The sequence below is a fragment of the Anomaloglossus baeobatrachus genome, chromosome 4 (assembly GCF_048569485.1).
Source record: "Anomaloglossus baeobatrachus isolate aAnoBae1 chromosome 4, aAnoBae1.hap1, whole genome shotgun sequence".
NCBI classification, from domain to species: Eukaryota; Metazoa; Chordata; class Amphibia; order Anura; family Aromobatidae; genus Anomaloglossus; species Anomaloglossus baeobatrachus.
In genome coordinates, this window is record NC_134356.1 from 169,384,694 (window position 1) to 169,401,812 (window position 17,119).

Below are 17,119 nucleotides of genomic sequence, written 5' to 3' on the forward strand. Positions count from 1 at the left end.
TATTAGAACATGTCCCACTACCCAGAAGGGGTGGCGATAGGGTACAAATTCTCCGGGACCGTGAGGCATACTGGATACATACCTTACAAACCCTTGAGCCGTGGGGTATGAATAGAGAGTATGAAACGAATTATTAACCCTGCCTGTGTACCTGAGTAGACCATTGCCATGCATTATGTTTTATGTATTTATTTGATGCTTACATAACCGTTTTCTTAACCTTTCTTTTTTTTCTTTTAGAGATACTGATCACCTGCTCCACCGATCGGATCCCACCCATGCACCCTCTCCACAACTGGCACCTCCTCTTCACCAGGTAGCATCCTTACCCTATCACCATTCCCTCCCTTTCCAATAATTTCTTCCCCCCCCCCCCTTCCCCCTCCCCTCCAACACACAACATTATCATACATATACTACTTCTCTCCTTTACACCCAAGTAAACCATTACATTCCTTTCAACCCTCTCTGTATTATCCCACATATATACACTTCTACCACAGTACTTTTTGCCTATTCCATTCATATATCAGCACCACATATCAGCCACATCCCAGCTTATTGTCCATTCCAGCTATATACCAGCGGTATTCGCCAATCTATATCAGCTATACACTAACAGCCTCATATTAGCAATATATAGCTGTATACTCGTCCCATTTATGTTTCCAGTCCCCCTTTATAGTCGTATATAACCTTCCCTTTTACATCCTATATACTGACTCCACACCCATAGACCACACATACATTATATACACAGTCATTCATAATGTGCTTCCCCACTACACATATCCTGGTTCCATGATTCTTATGAGCCGGTACATACCAGCACAATAACCACATACAGGTACTTTAACCTCTCTATCACATCCGGCCCCCTATGTGACATCATAAACACCCATACCCCCGTTCACAGCCTGTTACTCCCCTTACCCCGCCCCCCCTGTGACGCGACGCACACAAGCGCGCCGAGTCTAGTGACCCACACTGACAGGGATCCTGTCCCTGGTTGCCGCCCCCTCCGTGACGCCCTGCACGCATGCGCACTAAGGTGCTTGCAAACAGCACCTCTCCTGCTCCCCACTGACGCCGGACGCATGCGCAATAGTAAGCCCACGTCATCACTGACGTCACGGGCACCTGCGCTCCTGCCCCCATGACTCACACCAGCAAGTAATGCCCTGGCTACAAATAGCTGCCGTTGCACAGACCCCCACTGCCACACGCCTGCTGCTTGCACCCCTGGGACCCTGTCCCCCTGCCCTTGTGCCCTGTAAGGTAAATACACTATCTATAATGCGCACCTCTACCTGCCTGGTTTCCACATGTATGGCTATGTATACTAATGTATCCTGTCTTTCCATAGGCACTTCCTCCATCCACCCACTCACCTTTCATGCCTCCTTGACTCTGGGTAGGTTTTTTAACCTCATACTGTCTACTGCGCTGTTATACTGTATACTGCTTATCTACAGACAATGGCTAGCATTGTTTATACATGCTACATTTAGCGTTACTCTTAGGCGCCTGACCACTAACATAGCAAGTGTACTGTTTAATCCACTGCCTCCTCCTGGTTCTGCCCGTCCGGTAATAAGTGCTATACGTATATCTGTATTGCTAATACAGTATGTCCTGCATTGTCTACTATGTCACCCATCTCCGATGGTTCTGAACGGATTGTATTCATCTTATGATTTCACTGCCTGCTGGCATCACCATTTGATCGAGCTATGTACCAGCGCGTACTTGCCGTTACTGTACGTTCTGCTTGCCATTCTTCTCATGGTGCTTATTGTTGTTGTATCCCTCTCTCCATCCAGCAAGTTGTGCTTTGAGAGCAGAACGCCCTACCTGTGGTTTACCCATTTGACGTCTAATCCGTCTATACCCGTCACTTCTTGATACACGTATGTCTGTATATATACTCTTTGTAAATATGTAAATATGTACATTATGTTCACTCATTGGTGTGTATATAATCTTTATTATTTCTTTACAGGCAAGTCCTTGATAAAGGCCTTGTGAAGGCCGAAACGTTGGCTTGACTCTGTCTTTGCTTTTTTCGGTAGTGGCATTCTCTTTCTGCTTATAATAAAAATCACTTTTTGCATTACCCTGTTGCAATTGATTGTGTGCTTGGGATTAATCTAACAACTGTGGGAATCAATACCAACACCCGATCCCCGGGATTAAAGGTCCGCACGGTGGCTTGTCTATTGTAGCGGCCGCTTTGCGCAGCCTGAGCCTCCTGTAAATGCTCCTTCACAATTGGCATGACCGCGCTTATGCGGTTCTGCATACCCAAAATGTGTTCAATCACACTTTTATGGGGGGTGGGCTCCTGCTCCCAGGTTTCTTTTGCCAGGTCCAACAATCCCCGGGGATGTCGCCCGTATAACAACTCAAAAGGCGAAAACCCCGTGGATGCCTGTGGCACCTCTCGTATGGCAAACATCAAATAATAATAATAATAATAATAATAATTTTAAATTTAAATAGGGAAGCATCATATCCCAGTCTTTCCCGTCTTTTGAAATCACCCTTTTGAGCATGGTTTTCAGGGTTTTATTGAATCGTTCCACTAAACCATCCGTCTGAGGATGATACACAGACGTACGCAACTGCTTGATCTGGAGTAGCCGGCATAGCTCTTTGGTCACTTTAGACATGAATGGGGTCCCCTGATCCGTAAGGATCTCCTTGGGCAACCCCACCCGGCAGAACACAGCAAACAACTCCCGAGCTATAAGCTTGGCTGCAGTATGTCTGAGAGGTATCGCCTCTGGATACCGGGTGGCATAGTCAACGATCACTAGGATATGCTGGTGCCCTCGAGCAGACTTTACGAGGGGCCCCACCAGATCCATCCCTATCCGTTCAAAAGGGACTTCTATAATGGGTAACGGTACCAACGGACTGCGAAAGTGGGTCAGGGGTGCGGTAAGCTGATACTCCAGGCAGGTTTCGCAGAACCGTTTTACCTCCCCAAAGACCCCGGGCCAATAGAACCTTTGCAATATTCGCTCCTGCGTTTTCTTGACCCCTAGGTGACCACTCATCAGGTGTTTATGAGCCAAGTCGAGGACCCGCCGGCGATACGGCTGGGGCACCACCAACTGCTCTACCCCTACGCCCCGTATTTCATCTACCCGGTAGAGTAAATCCTGCTTAAGAGCGAAATGGGGGTATCTTACCTGGGCACCAGGCAGCTGTGCCACCCCGTCAACTACTGTCACCCGACTCCGGGCATGTATTAACGTAGGGTCCTGGAGTTGGGCTGTCCCAAACGTATCCGGGGACGCCTCCAACTCCGGGATGGGCTCGACCGTCTCAGCCTCTCCTGCCAATACCTCTAGGGGCGACCTATCAGGTTCACATCCTGTCCCTATCATGGGGACCCCTACGGCAGGCGTCCCGGATTCAGGATTGTAGGGCTCAGGTCCCGGACTGACCAATATCTGAGGGGACTTAGGAGGTCCCTTCCATAAAGTCCAAAAATAGGGCAGATCCCTTCCTAGGATCACATCATAGGGAAGAGTATTAATAAGTCCCACCTCATGTTGCACCTGACCGCAAGGTGCTGTGATGGTGACTATCCCCGTGGGATAGTCTCGGCGGTCCCCATGTATGCAAACCACCCCCACGGTACGTCCGGTGGCCTTTACTTTAGCCCTTAGGGTTGATCGCACAAGGGTCACTAAGCTTCCGGAATCCAACAAGCCTGTAACCGGACATCCATTCACCTGAATTTGGCACAAGTGGGGCTCAGTCTCTGGGTAGACCAGGTCAGCGGTACACACCACCTGAGCATACATTGAACCCCGCCGGGTAACCCCACAATCCATGGGCTCCGTGGTGAGTGGACACTGGGCTTCCATATGTCCCACCCGCTGGCACCGCCAACATCTAATAGTGAAGGACACCCCCTTGACGAGTTGTCGTTTAGGGTACATAGTTTTCCGGACCTCAGGGACGGAGGGTGCGGCTTCAGATGGGACGGTAGCGGACTCCCGCACCGGTGTCAGCGGTGGGTCCTTGGCCCTAGGCTTGGAGGGGCCGGACCGACGGGCGGTACGCAAAGTCTCAGTGTCCCGTATCAAGTCTTGCGTAGCCACATGCCGCTCTACCAGGGACACTAATTGGTCCAGGGTACTCGGGTCACCCTGTCCGACCCACCGTTGAACGGTGACGGGTAAAGTGCGCACAAAACGATCCACTACTACCCTTTCCACCATTTGCGCCGGGCTCAGAGTGTCAGGCTGCAACCACTTTTTTACAAGATGTAACAAGTCATAGGCCTGGGAGCGTACGGGTTTGGCTTCCTCAAAGAACCACTGATTTACCCGCTGAGCCCGTACATAGGTATTCACCCCCAACCGAGCCAGTATTTCGGCTTTCAGGGTCACATAGTCCATGGCGTCCTCGGTACAGAGGTCCAGGTATGCTTTTTGGGGTTCCCCCGTCAGATAAGGTGACAATACCTCAGCCCACTGCGGGGTCGGCAGCTTTTCCCGCTCGGCCACCCGTTCAAACACCGCCAGGAACGCTTCCACATCATCACCCGGGGTCATCTTTTGCAACGCTTGTCTCACCGCTTTCCGGACGCTGCCGTCATCACCCGATCCCGGGGTTGTTGCTGCCGGTCCGGCACGGATCGACTTGGCCAGGAGAACCATCTGTTCTTGGTGCCTTTTTTCCTGCAATTGCAAGGCTTGCTGCTGACGTGCATTGGCCTGATCCATCTGTTCTTGGAATTTTTTTTCCTGCACTTGCAAGGATTGGAGCAGGTGTGCATTGGTTTGTAGCTGCTGTGCATTAGCCTGTTGCTGCTGTGCATTAGCCTGAGCCAAATGCTTTATTATGTCCTCCATGGCGTCGCCGGGTTTGGGCTGTAGTATAGCCGCTCGAATCCAGGACATGCGCAGCTGGGTCACCAGGGATGGATGCTACACCTCACCGGCTGTCATGCCCGCCGACTCTCCACCATATGTGAGGTAGCGTCGTCGGCTGCGCTGCAGAAGACACGGGATCCAGGCACCAAGGTTCACAGCACACGGTTTATTCCAAAGAAAAAGTCCACAATAGTACATATGTGCCTTTCCGGCAGAGAACTCAGGGAGATGTGATCACTTTCTCACACCCGGCACACCTGCCCTTGTTCCTGAATCTATTTATCCCTCCCTTCAGCCTGTAGGGAAAACAGCATTAACCCTATAGTGGATTATCATGGAGTGAGCACAACCGGGGCGAGACATACCGGCCGTCATAGATAACCCCGGTCACAGTCTCACACTATGTAAGACCACTCTCCACTTTGTGCTGACCTCAAGTGGGTCTTTACTGCAACAAGACAGACATCATAGTAGGCGTTGAACAGCCCTACAGTCCCTTAATGCCAGGACAAGCTTCGTGTTCTCAGGGCTGCTATAATTATAGAGTAGGTAAATGGTGCTCTTGCAAATGGCAGCAGTGTTATTTTCAACTATGTTTGAATCCTCTGGAGATTCCGAAAGTGAAATAAATAAAAAGCAAAATAATTATATTGTCAAGTACACCCTTTCTCAGCATGTGACGTGGGGTGCGACTGGAAGGGTAAATTTATGTCTTCTCACTCAAACTTTGCTCTCAGCTATAACAGATTATAGGCTGCAAAGTGTGCATAAATAAGACCCCTATACAGTCTACACACCCCGGATACACAACACACTGCCACCAATCATCAAACACATGGGGTGATGAATCCTCAAACTACAGTATATATCAAAAGTGAGTACACCCCTCACATTTTTGTAAATATTTTATTATCTTTTCATGTGACAACACTGAAGATGACATTTTGATACAATGTAAAGTAGTCAGTGTACAGCTTCTATAACAGTGTAAATTTGGTGTGGCAGCTAAATAACTCAACAAACAGCCATTAGTGTCTAAACCGCTAGCAACAAAAGAGAGTACACCCCTAAGTGAAAATGGTCAAATTGTACCTAAAGTGTCAATATTTTGTGTGGCCACCATTATTTTCAAGCACGGCCTTAACTCTCTTGTTCATGGAGGTCACTAGAGCTTCACAGGAGCTACTGGAATCCTGTTCCACTCCTCCATGATAACATTATGGAACTGGTGGAAGTTAGAGACTTTATGCTCCAGCACCTGTTTGAGGATGCACCGCAGGTGCTCAATAGATTTTAGGCCTGGAGACATGCTTGGCCAGTCCAGCACCTTTACATACAGCTTCTGGACATCTTGGAGGTATGTTTGGTGTCGTTATCATGTTGGAAAACTGCCCTGTGGCCCAGTTTCTGAAGAGCAAGGATCATGCGTTGCTTCAGTATGTCACAGTAGATGTTGGCATTCATGTTTCCCTCAATGAACTTTAGCTTCCCACTCATGCAGCCACAAACCATGACATTTCCACCGCCATGCGTGACTGTAGGCAAGATACACTTGACTTTGTACCACTCACTTGGTTGCAGCCACACATGCTTGACACCATCTGAACCAAATAATTTTATTTTAGTCTCATCAGACCACAGGACATCCATGTGCTTAGTCTGCTTGTCTTCAACAAACTGTTTGCAAACTTTTTGTGCATGATCTTTAGAAGAGGCTTCCTTCTGAGAAGTACAATTAGATGCAGTGTGCGGTATATGGTCGGAGCACTGACATGCCGACCACCCACCCATTTAACCTCTGCAGCAATGCTGGCAGCACTCGTACATCTATTTTGAAAAGATAACCTCTCGCTATGACGATGAGCATGTGCACTAAATTTTTTCGTCAACCAGAGCGAAGCCTGTTGTGAGTGAAACCTGTCTTGTTAAACCGCTGTATGGTCTTGGCCACCATGTTGCATCTTAGTTTCAGGGTCTTGGCAATCTTTTTATAGCCTAGGCCATCTTATGTACAGTTAAAATTCTTTTTTCCGGATCCTCATAGAATTGTGAGGGGTGTACTCACTTTTGTATTATATTGTACTGTATATACTACGGTCTGACAGTCAAAAGGCCACAAACTCTCTCAAATGCTATAGATTCTTTAGCATACAATAAAAAAAACTGATTAACATTTTAAGCTTTATTAAAATAAATATAGTGCTCATAAGAAAAGGTATAAAAAGAAAAAAAAAAGTGAAATATAAATAAGCAAATCAGTTACAAAATAAAACTGGAGAATTAAAAGAAATACTTAATTGTCCAAAGTTGTTCTTCTGTTTAATGAGGGTAGGAGAAAGGGTTTAAAGGGGTGATTCACCCATTTTTTTTATTTTCTCTATGAGTTCTACTTACCATTATAGGTCTTTTCTTCATTGGCTTCTATTTGCAGTTCTGGCACTGAGCGGCGCTATCCTGCACGCTCAGTGCCTGTCACATGACCCCCTGGTGCTGCGGCCACTTGTATCCTCTTACGTCCCGTCAATTCCGTGCTCTCAAACTAGACGGGTACGTCAGAGGATGCTGGCGCCACTCACAGTGATTGACTGGGCTGTGGGCGGTGACTACCGCACGTCACAGCCCAGCATCGAGGGGAGGATCCTGAGGATGGCACAGTGTGGAGCGGTGGCGTCCGGCAGATGGTGAGGCATGGGGCGCCTGTGTGGAGTACAGGGGGGGTTCTTCAGCTGAAATCCCCCCTGTCACGTAAGTATCTGATCACACTCTCCACCCGCCGGCTCTGCTGCGATGTCAGGAGAGCGGGCAGCGTCGGGCGGTGTGATCATGTGCTCCTCCCACCAGCACTACAGGATGCAGCAAGACACTGACAAGTTGGTCCCATGCAGCACCGCATTTGTCAGAGCAGAGCATGTCACCGCTCTGCTCTGTCACCTGTCCTGCTGCATGGGACCAACTGTCTCCACTCTGTCACCTGCACCACAAGTCACAGAGTGGTGCAAGTTGGTGACAGAGCACCTCCCCCCCTCTCTCTTCTTTCCCACCTCTCTTCTCTCCCCCCACTCTCTTCTCCCACCCCTCTTTTCTCCCCCTCCCCTCTTCCCACTCTTCTCTGCCCCCCTCTTATCCCTCTCTCCTCGCCCCCCTCTTATCCCTCTTTCTCTTTTCCCTCCCTCTCTCTCTTTTCCCTCCCCCCTCTCTCTCTTTCCCTCCCCCTCTCTCTCCCTTTTTTCCCTCCCCCTCTCTCTCTCTTTTCCCTCTCGCTCTCTCTTTCCCCTCTCGCTCTCTCTCTTTTCGCTCTCGCTCTCTCTCTTTTCCCTCTTGCTCTCTCTCTTTTCCTTCTCGCCTTTCTTTTTCCCTCTCGCTCTCTCTTTTCTCTCTTGCTCTCTCTTTTCTCTCTTGCTCTCTCTTTTTCCTCTCGCTCTCTCTTTTCCCTCTCTCTTTTCCCTCTCTCTCTTTTCCCTCTTGCTCTCTCTTTTCCCTCTCGCTCTCCCTTTTCCCTCTCGCTCTCCCTTTTCCCTCTCGCTCTCCCTTTTCCCTCTCACTTTCTTTTCCCTCTCGCTCTCTTTTCCCTCTCGCTCTCTCTTTTCCCTCTCGCTCTCTCTCTCTTTTCCCTCTCTCTCTCTTTTCCATCTCTCTTCTCTCACCCCTCTCTCTTCTCTCACCCCTCTCTCTTCTTCTCCCCCTCCCCTGTTCCCCCCCTCCCCCCTCTTTTCCCTCGCTCTCTCTTTTCCCTCGCTCGCTTTCTCTTTTCCCTCGCTCTCTCTCTTTTCCCTCGCTCTCTCTCTTTTTCCTTGCTCTCTCTCTTTTCGCTCGCTCTCTCCTGGCATGGTCAGTACAGAAATCTCTCGATCCTGGAGGGGTGAGAGGGAGAAATAAACATGGAGTCCTTACTGTGTATGTGTATTTATTACTAATAAAGTATTTTTCTCTGTGTGATGTCTTTTTTTTTAACCCTTTATTGGAGATTCTTAATGGCCGGGTCAAACTTTGCCTGACATTAAGAATCTCAGGCTTTATACCAGCTGGTAAAACATAGCTGGCATTAACCCCTTATTACCCAGCGTGCCACCTGCCACCAGGGCCACTGGAAGAGTTGGATACAGCGTCAGAAGATGGCGCTTCTATGAAAGCGCCATTTTCTGGGGCGACTGCGGATTGCAATTTGCAGCAGAGGCGCCCAGAAACCTCGGGCTAACCCGTGCTGCAGATTACAATCCCCAGTTGCCTAGTTGTACCCGGCTGGACACAAAAATATGGCGAAGCCCACGTCATTTGTTTTTTAATTATTTCATGAAATAAGTGAAATAATTAAAAAAATACGGGCTTCCCTATATTTTTGGTTCCCAGCCGGGTACAAATAGGCAGCTGGGGGTTGGGGGCAGCCCGTACCTCCCTGCTGTACCTGGCTAGCGTACAAAAAATATGGCGAAGCCCACGTCATTTCTTTAAAACAGTTTTTAGGCAAAAACCTTTAAATATATATATATATATATATATATATATATATATATATATATATATATATAAAAAGTCTTCCCTGGATTTTCCATTGCCAGTGAAGGTAACACCAAGCAGCGGGGGGTAGCAGCCAGTAGCTACTTGAGTTACCCTTAGCAATAGAAAAAGCAGCGGGAGCCCACACTTTTTTTTTTACCCCTAATGTGATTTTTAGTTTTTTTATTTTAATGAATTTTTTTTTAAAAAAAATAAAATCGACATGGGCTTTGCCCATCGAGCACCAGAGCATTTTACTGCTCATTCATCCCTACTCCTGACCACAGCGCCAGCAGAACAAGTAATCAGCTGACTCCAGTGTCGGCCGATTACTTGGTCTGTGTCCCCCTGCATCCATCGCAGCGTGTACGGGCTGTGAGGTCACCTGAGTTCAGTCCAGCACTGGAGTCAGCTGATCTGAACTCCAGCCCACGCACGCTGCGACGCTGCGATGGATGCAGGGGGACACAGAACAAGTAAGGTCTAAGCCACACGGCGAGAAAAACAGTGCGAGTGGAGTGCGATAAAAGCACACATGAGCAATTATTTTCTCAGCCCTAATTGGACTGAGAAAACAATCGCAGCATGCTGCAATTGTAATGCAAGACTCTTCCTCTTTTACCCATTGAAGTGTATGGGGTGAGAGAAAAATCGCACTGCACTTGCGGTACATCGGTGTACCGCAAGTGCAGAGCGAGAATCGCAATAGCCGACTACGGACGAGAGAGGGAGAGAAATCCCTCCCACCCCTCCTCAGTGCTGGCCTGCCCCTCCTGAGTGCCGGACCGCCCCCCCGCAGCTGAGATCTGCTCGCACAGTGGGTCCTCAGTCGCAGGGACACACGCATGACACTCGTCTCTGCTGTACTGAGCGTGAGCCGAGTGTAATGCGAGGGGATCGTAGTAATCCCCGTGTGGCCCCAGCCTAATCGGCCGACACTTGAGTCAGCTGATCTGAACTCAGCTGAACTCCTGTACACACAGCCCGCACACGGTCACATGTGATCGGCAGCAGGCAGTGACTGCTGTTAAGGCTACATTCACATGACCATTCCGTTTTTGCAGGCCGCAAAAAACGGTCCTTTTTTTTCACGGATGCATCCGTGTGGCATCCGTTTGACATCCGTGTGCCTTCCGGTTTTTTTTGCGTACCGCCAAAAAACGGAAGCAGCAAGAAAGATAAATAGATGAGTAGATATAGAGATGGATAGATAGATATAGAGCGAGTGATAGAGGGATGAATGAATGGAGGGATAGATAGATAGATAGATAGATATATGAGAAAGACATATATAATGTCCCACCTCTCTGCATATTCTAAACTGGCACCCTTTTGTGACATTCATGTGGCACTAAGGTGCTTAGCCTTGTATTTAGCCAAAAAATAAATAAATAATAAAAAAAAATGACATGCGGTCCCCCTATCTTTTGTAGCCAGCTAGGGTAAAGCAAATGGCTGCAGCCTGCAGACCACAGCTGGCAACTTCACCTTGGCTGGTAATCCAAAACAGAGGGCACCGCACGCTATTATTTTAAATTAAATAAATAATTTAAAACAAAGAACACGGAGTCCCCCCCAAATTGGATCACCAGCCAAGGTAAAACGGACAGCTGTGGTCTGGTATTCTCAGACTATGGAGGTCCACCGTTATTGGACACTCCCCAGCCTAAAAATAGCAGGCTGCAGCCGCCCCAGAAGTGGTGCATCCATTAGATGCGCCAATCCTGGTGCTTCGCCCCAGCTCATCCCGTTGCCCTGGTGCGGTGGCAAACGGGTTAATATATGGGGTTGATACCAGATGTGTAATGTCACCTGGCATCAAGCCCTGGGGTTAGTGATGTCAGGCGTGTATCAGATACCCGACATCACCAACCCAGGCAGTAATAAAAAAAATAGACAACAAACACATTTTTATTTGAAAAAACACTCCCCAACACATTCCCTCTTTCACCAATTTATTAAAAAGAAAAACAAATCAAGGTCTGGTGTAATGCAAGGGGGTCCCACGATGATCCATACCATAGTCAATGTCCCAGTCAATGAAGAACAGAATGTTCCCTATTGGCTGGGAGAGCCGTGCAGTGACCTGAGCTAACATCAATAGGTCAGCCCAGGTCACTGCAGGGCACGACGAGTGCTGCTGTCAGGAGGTTAGCGAGGTACATTACCTGCGATGATCGCTGAACTCCTGACAGCAGCGCTGTCACTGAGTTCAATGACCGCCGCCTTCACAAACCAAATATCGCGAGCGGCCCGTGACGTCACCACTAGTCACAGTCTCGGGTCGACAGCGAGAGGTGATGTAACAAGCAGCGGGCATAGAAGGCAGTGACGACCGCTGACATCAGGAGTGCAGGACTTCATCACCGCAGGTAATGAACTTACTAACCTCCTGACGGTAGCGCTTGTCATCCCCGCAGCTGCTGACACTGCTGAGCGGGCAGCCGCGGGGCTGGAGCGGGACACAGAATGCACGGGCACCCAACGGAAGTCACATGGAAGTGCTTCCGTGTTGCTTCTGGGAATTTTGCGGACCCATTGACTTGTATTGAGTCACGGTTCGTTATTACGGAACAGAATAGGACATGTTCCATAATAACGGAGCGGACATACGGCATCCGATGTGGGTTTTTTTGTAGGATCGGATGCACATGGAAGTGCTACCGTGTGCCAACCGATCCTACACAAAAGACATTGAAAAGATGCTCCTGTCCGTGGGTCCGCAAAAAAAACAGGAACTGACCAAGACAAACAGAATGGTCATGTGAATGAGCCCACCTGCAGCTATTGCAGCGTGTGCGGGCTGTGAGATCAGGAGTCAGCTGACTCCAGTGGCGGCCGATAAATTCTGTGTCCCGCTGCAGAAGGATCCGGTAAAATAACGGTTGCATGCGCTGCACATTTAATCCACAGGATCCGGTCATATGCGGTTTGCGGTTGTTTGCCTACAGGCAAAAAAACACTGATGTGAAAGTAGCCTGCAAAATGCATGCCACACGGATGATACGGACGACACACAGACTAGGCAAGAGGGGGAAAAGCAATCTCATCACCCCTTCATTTTTTTTCCCCCAATTATTTTTTTCACATGTTGCGCCGGCTAATAATCATTTCTTCTGTACACACACACACACACACACACTGTATATACACACAACACACACACAGTGTATATACACACAACACACCACACACAGCACACACAGACTATGAACTATATGAGAACAAGCAGGAGAAAGACGCTTTCTTCCCCTGGTTGTGCAGAGCTCCTGCTGTCTCTGTGTGTTTTCTCTCAGTGCATCCACAGGGAAGAGGCAGGGAGGAGACTTTGGGTGGAGAGCAGAGTGGGTGTCTTAGACCCAGTGGGTGTGTTAGATAAGTTAGGCACAGCATTAGAGCCACAAAGAATTATGGGAGTTGTAGGAACTGAACCCAGGAAGTCAGAAGAGAGATTAATCCCATCAGAGCTGGAGCCAGCAGTGAGGATGTGCTGCTAGAGCACGATAAAAGGTAATATTGCTGAATAAACATGATAGATGTGTGGAGAGGTACATATTAGTAAGATTTATCAGAAAAAAAATCAGTTTTGGTAACTGGACAACTTCTTTAGGGCTGACAGTTATCTAAGGAAAAACCCCACATATGAACAACTTTATATTGTTTACTACACCTTTTTTTTTTCCTGCTCCTGGCTCACGTTTTTTGCAGGTCTGTCACTGGATCATGGGCTAATAAGTCAGCAAGCACATTGCATATTGAATACATTGAATACATTGTATCCAGCCTGACCACAAAGTGCCATCTGGCCAAGCTTTGAAGCCTAGGTTGAGGTGTCAGGAATGACATTCTCTGTAGTTCCAGTGATACCCCTCTGGTTCTGAGTTCCTATAAGAGTACATAAATGTTATCGCTAGTGATGGGCAGACCCGGACTGTAAGGCTATGTGCCCACGGGACTCTGTATCTGCGGATTTTTCTGCATCAAAATCCGCAGCTTTCCCCCGGAATCCGCACCTTTTCATAGGTGCAGATTTTTTGCGGATTTGACGCGGATTTTGTTGCGGATTTTGCGATTTTTTTTAATTCAATTGAATAGGCAAAATCCGCACGAAAATCCGCAACAATAATTGACATGCTGCAGATTTTTCCGCACGAAAATCCGCACGATTTCCGCTGTGGAAAAATCCGCAGCGTGGGCACAGCATTTCCCAAATGCCATAGAAATGGCTGGGGAGTAGCTGTGCTGCAGATTTCTGGAAAATCCATGGCTTTTCCACGAGAAATCCGCTGCAAAATCCGCGCATTTTCCGCAGCGTGGGCACATAACCTAAAAGTCTGAATCTGCGTGGGTTACCTTGTACCCATGCAGTGAACCCGGGCCTTCAGTTCTCAGGGAAAACCGGGTAATTATCCGGATCCGGCCACCTGGGTAATTCAAAAAAAGTAAAGAAAAATGAAAGAAAATAGGGATAGAACAGGAGCGTTATATTTACCAGTCTCCCGCATGGCACTAACACTACTTCCGGGGATGCTCATTAACTTCATCCACTACTTCCCCCGCCCACTTGCAGTCCCGGCGTCTGTGGTTGCTTGTAATGTTGTGGATAAACACAGCACTTCTGTGTGGTAGGTGTTCAAGTAGGATCCAGTCCCGTACGTAGCAAAGAGCAAATACTTGCCACTCAAATAATTTAATAAAATGGTATTTTATTGAGTAAGCTTGACCAGATACAGCACAGACGTTTATGTTAGACGGAAATGTCTTTGCTGTATCTGTTCAAGCTTACTCAATAAAATACCAGTTTATTCAACTATTTGAGTGCCAAGAATTTGCTCTTTGCTGTGATTGATTGCAGTCAGACCACGCCCCAATCCTGTGTGACAGTGTGTCTGACTGCTTGCAATCACACATGCTGTGTGCATGTCTGTATTAGTGTAAATGATACCCAGCACAGATAAAGCATACAGCTACATGCTTCTGCTCCTATCCGTGTACTTATCTTGGTTGTGTATCAAAATAAGAGGGACCCCATGCGGCTTTTATTATTATTTTATATATGGTGTATAAATTTCAGCACCAAATCTAATACTCTTGGCAAAAAAATGCAGTTTTCTGTCAGCAGATACAGGTCTGTGAACTCAGTGACTTCACCTGAGGTGAGGTCACTGAATTTAATGAGGTCACCTGAGGTCAGTTTACCTGCGGTCAAAGCTGGGGTACCGTAGAATAATCATGGGACCTTGTGTGGACTACATCGGAATTGAATGTTTAGGGTTAATAAAGGGGTGAAAGAGGGCGTTTTGGGGAGAATTTTATTTCAAATATAGGATTTTTTTGGAATTTGTGTTTATTTCTTTTCACTTACAGATTAGTAATGTGGAGAGTCTCATAGATCCAGATTGACACCGCACCAGGGCAATCAAGGTGAGCCAGGTACAGTGCCGGAATTGTCGCATCTTATGGATGTGACAATTCTGGGTGGCTGTAGGCTGCTATTTTTAGGCTGGGGGCCTCTCCCTAGCCTGAGAATATCAGCACCCAGCTGTTGGCGTTATAATGGCAGGGTATCCAAATTTGTTTTTTAAAATTATTTATTTAAATAATGTTAAAAAAGCCGCATGGGGTTCCTCTTATTTTGATACACAGCTAAGAAAAGTACACAGCTCAGGCCAGCTGCCTGTAGCTGTATGTTTTTTCTGTGCTGGGTATCATAAAATGGGGGGACCCTACACCAATTTTTTTATTTATTTATTTTTACACCAATATAGACACACACATAGCGTCTGTGATTGCAAGCAGTCAGCCACACTGTCACACAGGGTGGGGGCGCTGTCAGACTGCAACCAATCACAGACACCAGGACTGGTGGTGGGCGGGGGAAGCAGTACATATGGAAGAGGTTAATGAGTGGCCCCAGAAGCAGTGTTACAGCCGCACGGAGACTGGTAAGTATTACGCGCTTGCTCTAACCCCCTAGCCCTTTCTACCACCATGTTAAAGTGCATGATTCGGGTCTCCATAGACTTATATAGGGATCGGTGTGCAGCTATTTATCCAGGAATAATTCTGCGCCCGAACTGGGTTTCTTTTTTAAATCTTGTTGGATTTGCCGATCCTGAATATCTGCAGGTTAGCTCATCACTCGCTATGGCCCTTTGTGTACTCTCAATCATGTGAATGGCAGACTTAATCTAATGTTATTTTACTGATGTTAGAATTTCCTTTACAGATATTTGTAGTTAAAAGCTAACAATTCTATTCCTAAACATTATTGCAATTCATTTCTTGTATTGGTTGTTAAAGCTTAATTGTAAATAATCTCCCAGACCCCTTTAGTCCTTTGTTGGGAGAACTCGAAGGAGTGTGCTGCAATTTTATCATGCCAAAACTGTGTGTACTGTTCACACAACCTTGATATCATACTTTGCTCCATTGAAATGCTTTGACACCATAATTAGAATCCATATGACTGTGTATGGTACATAACATACTCTTCACTCTAAATCACTCTAAAATAAGCCATGCTAGCCTTTGTAAATGTTTTTCTATGTTTTTTTTTTCATTAGCAGGTAATGTAATGGCGGTTGAAACGTTTGTAAGAAGAAGGAAGCCAGAGTTTTTGCATTAATATGCTTTATCAAGTTGGTGAAAAGATGTGATGCCCAGCAGAAGATGTAAATTAATGTTAAACTGGAACCTCAACCATTCGAATGATTTTTACTATGGAAAACCATATTATATCATGTATATACAGTATCAATGTACCATTAAAGTCAACTGGAACTGGAAGTATACATTTTGAATAAAAAGCTTTCTAATAAAAAAACGTTTAAGATAAGTAAAACATACCATCTACTTTGTGGGATCTGGCACACGGCAATATTGTGGTTGTTTCGTACTTAGCCATAAAGGGGCTCTCATAAAGGTGCTTGCTTTCTCTATTCTACCTCCATATGCTTATTACCTTGTTATTCCAAAAATAAGCCCTCCCCCAAAAATAAGCCCTAGCTTGATTTTTAGGGATTTTTGGAGTAGACTTTTAATATAAGACCTATTCCAAGATTAAGCCCTAGTTAGTCAGCGCCTCCAGTGCTAGGTTATGTCACGTGATGCTAGGTTATGTCACTAGCATCATGGAGGCATAAACTAACACTGAAGGCACTGGAATAGGCATAATGCAGCTCCCAAATTGTCCTGTCGCTTCCTCCCACCATGGCAGGGTAAAATCTGCTCACCTGCTACTGAGTCCCGCCTCCTAAGTGTTGTCACCTAGTTCACACCTCCTGGCTGCTACTGCGCTATGATGTTTGCTTGGTTGCCACTCCCAAGTCCGACTCCTGAATGCTACTGTGCTATGGTGTGGGCTTGGCTGCCACTCCAGGGTCCCACCCCCTGCCTCAAGAGTGCTGCCTTTTGGATCTCGCCTCCCTGCCAGCCCTGCTTGCTCCCGCAGAAGCAGCCACGTGTGACATCACAACCACCATTACCGAGTACTGCTCCAGATTCCCACCTTCTGCCCCCTCCCGGCCGCATAGAAAAGAAGAGTGCCACTGCCACACAAAGTGATTTGAGAGTGCCAGTAAGTGTTACAATAAGAGACACTGACACTGCACCAGCAATTGTGAATGTAGATTTGGGTTAAGGTTACTAACCCTAAAGCTAGTATTCAAGTCAAGTATTTTGTATCCACTAACCTGTGGACTGTTAGCACTTGCTGAGTCTCTTCGTTC

General features: G+C 47.2%; 1 protein-coding gene and 1 long non-coding RNA gene across 2 annotated transcripts in view; both read left to right on the forward strand.

Annotated features, from left to right (window-relative positions):
- Positions 1-16,222, forward strand: part of LOC142301342 (E3 ubiquitin-protein ligase RNF14-like) — an 87,464-nt gene extending 71,242 nt beyond the window's left edge. Inside the window, exon 8 of the mRNA XM_075342338.1 lies at positions 15,956-16,222. Within this exon, the coding sequence (XP_075198453.1) occupies positions 15,956-15,962 (7 nt within the window). The 3' untranslated portion in view covers positions 15,963-16,222. The remainder of the gene's footprint in view (positions 1-15,955) is intronic.
- LOC142301341 (uncharacterized) lies at positions 239-1,905 on the forward strand. Its single transcript, XR_012752775.1, has 3 exons — positions 239-316; positions 1,367-1,414; positions 1,824-1,905. It is a non-coding gene; the product is annotated as an uncharacterized LOC142301341 (long non-coding RNA).
- Positions 16,223-17,119: the final 897 nt, after the last annotated feature.